This window comes from Lutra lutra, chromosome 8 (genome assembly GCF_902655055.1).
Source record: "Lutra lutra chromosome 8, mLutLut1.2, whole genome shotgun sequence".
NCBI classification, from domain to species: Eukaryota; Metazoa; Chordata; class Mammalia; order Carnivora; family Mustelidae; genus Lutra; species Lutra lutra.
The window spans coordinates 36836924-36846843 of NC_062285.1; the positions used below are offsets into that span (position 1 = coordinate 36836924).

A 9920-nucleotide genomic window follows, 5' to 3' on the forward strand; every position below is an offset into this window, starting at 1 on the left:
TCTCCCTCTGCCTCTGCCTGCCACTCTGTCTGCCTGTGCTCACTCTCGCTTCTCTCTCTATGACAAATAAATAAATAAAATCTTTAAAAAAAAAAAAATAATGGAACTCCTAGCCACAGCAATTAAGAAAGAAAAAGAATAAAATGAAAAGGCGACCTAGAAAATGGGAGAAGATATTTGCAAATCATATCTGATAAGAAGCTAATATCCAAAATATGTTAAAAACAAACAAACAAAAAACCTCACAGAACTCAAGGGCAACAAAACGATCTCATTTTTTTAAAAGGGCAGTGGAGCTGAAAAGACATTTTTCCAGAGGAAACCTACAAATGCCCAACAGATGCATCAAAAAGTTCTCAGCATCAGTAATCATCAGGGAAACACAAACCAAAAACACAGCGAGGCATCACCTCACATGTTAGAATGTTACCCAAAAGACAAGAGACAGCAAGTATTGGCGAGGATGTGGAGAAAAGGGAACCCTGTGCACTGTTGGTGGGAATGTGAATTGGTCACTATGAACAATAATTTGGAGCTTCCTCAAAAAGTTCAAAAGAGAACTACCATATGGTCCAACGATCTCACTTCTCATTATTTATCCACAGGAAATGAAACCATTATCTTAAAGAGATATTTACACACCTGTGTTCATTGCAGCATGATTTACAATTGCCAAGATATGGAAACAACATGTCATCAATGGAGGAATGGACAAAGAGGATGTAATATATATATATATATATATATATATATATATATATGTGTGTGTGTATATATATATATATACACACATATATATAAGAGAGGATGTAATATATTACATATATATATGCAATTAAATATTATTCAGCCACAAGGAAGGAAATCCTAGGTTTGTGACAACCTAGATGAGCCTGGAGGACATTATGCTAAGAGAGACAAGCCAGACAGAGAAAGACAAATACTACATGGCATCACCTATATGTAGAATCTAGAAAAGAAGAAAATTTTTAAAAGTCAAACTCATAGAAACAGAGAGAGGAGAGTGATTGCTGTGGGCTGCTGGGGGAAGACAAGGTCAGCACAGTCTTTCAGCTACAAGAAGAAGACCTGAGGGTCTAATAAAACGTGGCGACTCTAATTGATAACATTGTATTATATAATTGAAATTAGCTGTGAGTAGAACTTAAATATTCTCAACCTCAAAAAAAAGATAAATACCTCATATAATGGACGTGTTATTTAACTAGATGGGAGGAACCCTTTCACAGTGTACACATATATCAAATAATCATAAAGAACACTAAAAATCTTATAATTTTATGTCAATTTTATCTCAAAAAACCTGAAGTCTTTAAAAAAAAAAAAGAAGAAGAAGTGATGACTCCCACACTGGTGCCATCATCGTGGAAATATGGCTTTGGGGCCATGAGAAATATTAGTTACACTCCAGCTAGCTAATGGATTTTCTTTCTCCAATACTGCTGGCGAGGTTATAAAGTCCACCGGGTTCACATGGGTGGGTGAAGACCATGCCTGCTCCTCCTCCTTTTCCATTTTAATAATAAGGTAAACATGTGAAAACAATTTTAAAACCGTGAAGTGTCCCGTGTCAATCGTAAGAAGTTCCCATTCCCGAGGTCACAAAACAACATCTCTTTTCCTGAATTCTGTCTTTCAGAGCCAACTCCCCTAAAACCTGCATGGACAAATTAGGAGCCAAAAAAAAAAAAAAAAGGCAGAAAGGCAGAGGCCCAGGGGAACACATTAACAAGGGGAGGTGCTGCCCAGGGGAGCCGGGTCTACCAGATATAACAAAATAATGCTCACAGTGGATGGCAGTGTGTGTGTGTCTGTGTGTGTGTGTAACCCTCTGAGCATCCATTCTGCCTGGCCCCCGACCCCCACCCCAAGAAGATCAGGCCAGGCACTAGCAGAGACCTGCAGGTCTTCCCCAGCTTCCCAGTGCCCCCTTTCCTAGACCTGTTGCTGTAGTGCCTGGTAATGACATCTGCTCTGTCCGCCTCACAGTGAGTCAGAGCAAGTGGTGGACATGGCCTTCCTGGGCACCCGTGCTGGCCTCCTCAGAAGCACCTTGTTTGTGGGCTCCGAGAAGGTCTCTGACAAGTAAGTCATGCTGGGCACCCCGGGAGAGGGATCCCTCCAGGGTGTTCCTGTGGCATGTGGGCAGGCAGACTCTCAGAGACCAGGAGGGCACAGAGTGTGGAAGGTGGTGGTTTGTAGATTAAGAGAGTCAAAAAAGTAACCCTTCCACCAGGCTTATCTGCATCCTGGAGTCGTCCGCAGGAAAGGAGGGACAGTGGCCCAGTCAGGCAAGAAAGTGGCTGGGACACTAATGTTGGAAGGGTTAATCACTTCCACAAGAGGAAACCCAAAAGTTGTTTTCCCCCTTGGTACAGTCTGTATGTGACAAGCGAAATCATTTGGCTGTGTCCCCTCTTTTATTGACAATTTACATATCCCCTAAGCCAGCAATTCTCAACTGGGAGTGATTTTCCCCCAACCCCACCCCAGGGACATTTGTCAATGTGTGCAGGCATTTTTTGTTGTCACAGCTCGGGGATGGGGGTTTGCTATGAGCATCTAGTGGGCCGAGACCAGGGATGGTGTTAAACACCCTCACAACCGTTGTGTGACCCAAGATGTCAATAGTGCTGAAGCTGAGAGACCCTGCTCCCAGCAAAGCCTGCATTCTGGGAGACCAGCTGGCCGGGTGTCCTCCCCACCAAGTACTGCAGCAAAGGGAGAATAGCAGCCAGAGAAGGAGGCCAGGTGGGGGTTGGGAGAGCAGAGCAACCAGCCGTTCGCAAACCAGGAGACTCAAATAGGCAGAAGTCAGCAGGTCTTTGGAAGAGAATGGCCAAGGGAGCACCCCGTGGTCCTTGCCTCTCACCCACTCCCTGCTCCTCTCACTGAATCTAAGCACACCCAGCCATCTAGGAGCTTCTTCCAGGACTCTGACAGATCCACACTTGCTAAAAAGCTAAGGCGTTCTAGGAGAACAAATCAAGTTGCTTTTCCCTCTCCCCATATCCCCTTACTCCCAGAGAGGTGAAGAGAAGAGAGCCCTCTGCCTCTCTGACCCTTACCATGGTCCAATTAGAGACACAGCAAATGACTCAGTGGACCAAATCTGGTGGGTAAATTTTAGATTCACCCAAAGGCCTTGAACAGCATGGGGAACTGACCTCCCCACAGTCACTACCCAGCTGGCCCCCCACTCATACCTCCTCCTCCCCTTAAATTTCCACCCCCACTCAGAAAATTGCATACCCATGTCATTGTCTGGCCAAAGTTGGGCAGGGTGAACCACACCGGGCAGTATGAAGGGGGTAAAGCGTCCTCGGCAGTCCCCTGCACCCTCTGAAAGGCTTCGAAGAATGGAAGAGAGAAATCTTAATACAGAGAGACCCTCCTGGGTCACAAAAGCAGCCACCATGAATGGCCACACAGGGGCCACACAACTCCAGGGGGCTCCCTTCACCTAGACCATGGCGTGACTGGCGAGCTCAGGAACTGTGCAACAAGGCAGGTAGCTTCTGGAATACATAAGTGGACCACTCTTAAAATCAAACTTCAATTAACCACCTTGTGGGTTATCCACAATGTCTTTTTTTAATCCACAAACCAGCTTCTCCCTGCCTCCCACTCTGCTTCTGGACCAGCACTCCCTTCTGCTGGCTGCTGTGTGTTCAGGGAATGCAAAACCATAATTAGCAAGGTAAAGCTGCTCAAGAAAAAGATAACTCATCATCCATTCTAAACCCTAGAAGCAATGACTTTTGAAGTAACCATTTTGGGGGAATTTATGCCCTTCTATTAGTGCAGTGATAGAATTCACCATGCAATTTCCCCATTCAGACATGCCAATTAGCCAGACAAAAAGAAATTAGAGTATATCCAAAAGAAACAAACCCTGCAGGCAAAGGAGTTTTCATTTAACCAAAGAAGTCCCCTTTCACAATACAGGCGCTCTACCTCTTCTAGCTACTAACATGCCATCAGGTGCAACCACATTTGCATCTGGAGAAGGCAGGAATTGCTGGGGATCATCTTCTGGGGTAAAGTCAGCCTAGCGGCCAATATTTCCTACCTGCAACTCTACTAAAGCAGAGGTGAATCTCTCTTCTTGGCCCAGCCAGGATGACCCTGTGTGGAAAAAAGAGAAAGGGACAAGCGTGTTCCCGGATCTGTGGGGAGCTACCAAATCTTTGTCTTTGCAGAAAGTTCCTGACTCCTGAGGATGAGGCCAGTGTGTTCACTCTGGACGGCTTCCCCCTGTGGTACCGCCAGGCCGCCGAGCAGCCTGCGGGCAGCTTTGTGTTCAATCTCCGATCGGCAGAGGGAGCAGGTAATCCGTAGCCCTGTGCTCTGGGACCGAGCTGGGACTAGGGTGTGCCTCCCCCGCCGCTGCTCTTGGTGGGGAAACAGAAGCAGATATGGAACAGAATGTCGACACCTCTGGGTTTCCTCCCAGCCCTCCCTCCTGACACGTTAGCGCCTTGAGAAAGCTCGCTCCGGTTTCACCACACTATTGATCTCTGCCCTGAATATAGGACAGATCATTTTATCCCCTAGCCAGCAACCAAAGTTAAAAATCCAGCATGGCACAAAGGAAAGAGTTTTGCCCCAAAAGTCTAAAAGATCTGGATTCTAGCCCAGATTCCAAGTGGGAGCATATTGGAAGAGTTGATCTTTAAGATTTTTCTGTTTCTAAACATCTGAGTATCTTTGAAAGCTCCCCAGATGAAAGTAACAGACTTCATTCCATCAGGGGACCACTGTACTTACCAGGTTCACTGCCCCATCGCACTACTTCCCAGAAAAAGCAGCCTGGTCTCCACTCCCTTATGGTCTCCCAGGAGCTGCAATATTGAGCCCCCCATCTTCTCCTCAGGACCTCCGAGTAATAAAGGGTGCCCCCTGGGGGAGGGGGGCTTGAGGGGGAGGAAGTGGGGCAGCCAAATTTGGACCAAGCCACCAAATCTCTACTAGTCCAAGGCCCCGGAAGGGTTTCTGAGCTGCCGGCACCCAACTCCAGCCCCCAGCCCCCACTCTGAAAAACAGCCCCCATAAAGAAAAATTAAGTGACTCTAACGGAGTACAAGAAAATTGCAAAATGTTTAGAACAGAAAGGGACTTGGAGGATGCATAGCTTCACCCTCTTAATTTACACTTGAAGAGACTACGGCCCAGAGAGGTGGAGGGACACATCCCAGGGCCTAAGAGTTTGCAGCATAACAGGCCGTCCACTGGGGGAAACTGACCCCAGCACAGTGGAACGAGAGGGCCTAGGAATATCTGTGCCCAGGACAGAGTGAGCAGAGGTGGTGGGGGTGGGGAGAGGAGAGGAAGAGGAGGAGGAGGAGAGGGGAAGAGAGGAAAGAGGGGGAAGGAGAGGAGGAGGAGGAGTGAGGGGGTGGGGGAGAAGAGGAGAAGGAGGAGAAGGAAGGGAAGGGGAAAGTGGAGAACCCCAGCTGGGAGTCTAGTGGAACGGAGAGTGTACTTCCCCTCCAAGTTGCCCTTCCACCCAAACCCTCCAGCCACCACTTTCACCAAAACCATCCTCCAACTTCCTGATGGAGAAGTGCCCTGAACTGACAGCTGGAGGAGATCCGGACTCCCAGGGGCTTTTCCTGGGGCTGCAGGCAGCAAGGAGGAGGTCCCCCTCTATGCCCTCTTGATGCCTTCCTTCTTCACCTTGTGCCTAAGCCCACATCTCCATCCTATGCCTGTTCCCCCCACCAAATGCATCGCTAATGTGCTTTACAAAACGTTCCAGAGCCTACAACTCATACAATCTCCCCAACCCTGTAAGTGTCATTATTATTTCTCTTCTTATACAGGAAAAGTCTGAGGCTCGGAGAGGTTCTGTGACTTGCCCAGGAACACTAGCTCTGGGACCACAGAGCCAGGCCAAACCCAAGTTCTGCCCACCAAAGCCCAGGCTCTTTTCCTGCCCCAGTGTGAGGCAGGAAGGGGAAGAGGAAATGAATGCTGTTTGTCCCAGTGAAAGCCCACAAAGAAGGCTTCCAAAGCCAAGGTGACGGGCTCCTCGCCGCACCGTCCCCAGAGCCGGAAAGTGGCAGCTCCTTCTTCATGTCACCTTCTAAAGTGGCATCAAGGGCTCCCCCAGGACGGCTCCCACCTACAGGGTCCTGGGGAGGTTCTCTGGGGTGTAGCCCTGTCCCCTGCCCCCAGCCCATGATAAGGGCGCCCTCCTACCTTCATTGTCACCGGGCCCATGCCTGAAGGCTGCCGGGGTTGCTTTTTGTGGTGGTGAGGTAGGAGGGCGGTGGGTGGGGAACTGAGCCGCAAGGAGAAGAGAGGGAAGCTGGCAACCCAAAAGGGGGGACAGTCGAGTAGGGAGGCAGGCGCTTGCTCTCTTTTCACACCCTCGCCTGCTGCTTTAGCTCCTGCCTGTGCCTGAAGACACGTGGGCACCTCTGCACACCCGCCTTCTCCCCCAAGGAAGGAAACAACAACAGCTTCATTTCAATGGGGGGCGGGCACCCCGAAGAGGCAGAGGAGCCGCCTCCAGGGTGAATGGAGGCTTCCCTCGGCCTCTCCAGGCTGACTCTGTTGCCTTTTGCCTGGGGCCTGGTGGGCTGAGTCCTGCCCACGTGGAACTGTCTTTTGCAACCAGCGCCTGAGAAATCTGCTAGCATGGAGCCCAGGTGCCTCAGGCCTGTCCCTCCTGCCTCCAGACATTTCTAGAAGCAAGGGGAGGAAGCTGACTTCTGTGTTTATTGAGGCTTTATCATGGCAGATTTCTAGAATCAAGGATAATACTCCATATTGTAAGTTTCTAGAATCAGGGTAATTATGGATTTCTGTGAGATATTGGATTATAGCAAGGTATGACGAACGATCTTAGCAAAATAGATACGAGAAAGCATAATTTAAGTTCCATGACAACAGACGATCTCCACATAAGCTTCTCATGACCTATTTGCTTCAAGCAACATTTGATATAAAGACCTTCCCACAAGACAGTACTTGATAAAAATTTTGCCCCGTTGTTGGGAATTTTAGTTATGGAACTTGGCCTGTAGACAAGAATGCTTTGAAAAGAGATGCCTGGGGGGCTCAGCTGGTTAAGCATCTGCCTTTGGCTCACGTCATGATCCCAGGGTCCTGGGATGGAGTCCTGCGTTGGGACTCAGCAGGGAGCTTCTTTCTTCCTCTGCCCCTCCCTTCCCACTTGTGCCCCCATCCACCGCAAATAAATAAATAAAAATAAAATCTTAAGAACAACAAAAAGAATGCTTTGGAAAGTGGAGCCATGTCCCTGGACTGATAAAGATTAAAAAGCCCAAGGTCACACACTAGCCCAGACCACCGCTGAGCCAGAAATCTCTGTTTTCATGTGGAGCCAACACAGCCACCTAAATTCTGTCCTTATGGTGGCCTGATTCTCCTAAAAGAGGGGGTGCAGAGCAGCTCAAAGCAAGCCCCTTGCCCTTGAAGAGGCTGGCAGTGTCCCAGAAGTGCAGTCACCATCTGTAACACCAGTGAAAGGCATGGCTTGAGAACGGGGTGGTGGTAGCAGGCCGGCCCCCAGCGACCAGGATGTACGGAGTGCCCTGACAGCCTTCTGTGTCTGCGCAGCCCTGGCCCCGGGCCTCTAGAGGGACTGTCAGTGTCACCCTGACTCATGTGACTGATGAAGGACAGCCCAGGATCAGCCACCACGAGTCCTGGAATTCAGCCTATCCTTTTGCTAGGAAGAATCATTTGACCAAACGCAAGTCTTCTGGATGGAACATGCGCGGAGAGGACGGGTCACAGCAGGGTCCCTGAGCTCAAGGCAGGCAGACAGTTGCTGCCCCAAGACAGAGCAAACCCACAGTGTTCAAGTGACATGGACACGCTGCATTGTCCAGGCCTCTGGGGGCCCTGATGTATTTATCTGGCAGGTTCAGATCTGCGTGAGGACAGGGCAGTACCTGACACACGGGGGCGATCCGCAAAGACCAGTGGGGGACAGTTGCAGATCCACCGCAGCAGGGGTGTCGCCAACACCCCCCCACCACCACTTATTCAAGAAATGCCCTCTCCTGGGATTCACAGTGTGCTCTCAGCTTCCCCAACCACTAACCAACCCCTGGCTCTTCCCTGGGCACTGAGAGAGTGACTTGGCAATTTTTGTTTCCCCAGAAAGTCCAGGCCAGCCCATGGTAGTGACAGCCAGCACAGCTGTGGCCGTGACCGTGGACAAGAAGACAGCCATCGCTGCAGGTAGGAGCTGCCCTCTGCACCACGGCGGTCAGGGGCATTGTGAGTCAAGGTCAGGAATAACACACCGAAATAGCAGGAGGACCCTGCCTGTGGCTTGCAAGGGCCACAGACCTCCAGCAGGAGGTTTTCCCAGCTGAATGGTGTGACTGCGGGAGAAAGGAGCCTTCCCGAGCCATGTCGTTTATAAAACCGTAAGTCTTGAGATCCAAAAGAATTTATGAAGTCAGTCAGATGAAGCTCAGACAGCTTAAGAGATTTGCTCCAGGTCACCCAGGACAGAGACTATAACCGGGACCTCCTCTTCCCTCTCCCGTCACCCAGGTGTAGAACGCCACTGAGCACAGAGCCGGCCCCGTGACTCAGACCGTAAGGATGAGCCGGGGACACGTGTTCAGTGTGTGCGGGGCACCACAGAGACCACATCCTGCTCTCACCTCATCCGGCCCTCAGGGCGAAATGGGTACTTTGGGCTCTGTTTTACAGATAAGGAAACTGAGACAAAAATTCTTTGCCCAAAGTCACACAGCTAATAATGAATGAAGCTAGAATTTGAGCTCAGGTGGCCTTTCTTTAAGATGCAGCTTCCTACCCCGTGTTGCCATTGGCCTCAAACGTGATGAGAGCGCCCCGTGACCCTCCCAAGCTGCCCATACTCGGTGGTTTCTCAGTGCCTGAAAGAGTTCTTTGCGCCCAGGCCTCCTTGCCGGAGTGCAGTCAGGCCTGCCTGGTGAAGTCCTCCTTAGCTGGGTTTCAGTCCCCGTGTGTCGGCCCCAGCTGGGTTCTGCAAATCTGTGCAGTTCAGTGGGCACTCACGCTTCAGCTGTCACGGGTCCCGTCCTGCTTCCCTGGGGGCCCCGAGCCGCATGGAAGGACTCTCCAGCTGTGGGGCGGGGTGAGCCTTGTCCCCTCAGGCTGGGTTCGGGGCAAAGGAGGTAGGAGGAGCAGGCTGGGGTCCAGCTGAGATCCTCCAACCCTGACTTTCCACCAGAGAAAATACCTGCTCCATAGGCGCCTTCAGGAGGCACTGCTCCAGCATTCAGGAGGGGACTTGTGCCGTCTCAGCTGCCTTTTTAAACTTGGGCCACAGTGGGCTAACTCCAGACTCATTGTTAGGCCAAAACTGGACCCAAACTTATCTCCCTCGAGCCTGTTCACCGGTGCCATCCTAGTGTCTCTGTCCTGCTCCCTCCATGCTGTGGACCCTCTCAGCAACCTCTCCCTCCCCCGCACCCCGCATACCTGAGAGTCTAGGAACCAGAGGGGACACGGGGTCAGGCACTGGCTGCGCTCTCCGGCACTCTCCAATTATTTGATATCATTTTTAACTCAGAGCTGAATTAGAGCCTCCAGGGGTTGCCATAGAAACCGTGTCCTGGTGCCTCTGGTTTAACTCACTGCAGACAATGGCTCTGAGGCTCTGGAGTGTGTGGATACGATAGGAAAAGAGTGAGGTACTAGAGACCTTATGCTTCAGCTTCTGTGTGTGTAGAAGGGGGGGCGGGGTGTCTCCTTTTGTAATTTCCCCTCCGTGGACTATGGCTCAACCTCCTTGATACTGGAGCCAGACAGGGCCTATATCTCAGAGCAGGAGAGGTGGCTGGTATGCTGTCCTGGCAGTTTCTTCCCTTGCAATCCGGGGGCACTGTGTGCATCGGGGGCCTCTGGTCTGGGCGAGCACT

At 50.6% G+C, this 9920-nt stretch overlaps 1 protein-coding gene across 1 annotated transcript in view; it reads left to right on the forward strand.

Moving 5' to 3' along the window:
* The window catches only part of CACNA2D4 (calcium voltage-gated channel auxiliary subunit alpha2delta 4), a 114470-nt gene that overhangs the window by 65584 nt on the left and 38966 nt on the right, over window positions 1-9920 (forward strand). Inside the window, exons 24-26 of the mRNA XM_047742879.1 lie at window positions 2011-2106; window positions 4224-4351; window positions 8161-8241. Of these exons, the coding sequence (XP_047598835.1) occupies window positions 2011-2106; window positions 4224-4351; window positions 8161-8241 (305 nt within the window). The remainder of the gene's footprint in view (window positions 1-2010; window positions 2107-4223; window positions 4352-8160; window positions 8242-9920) is intronic.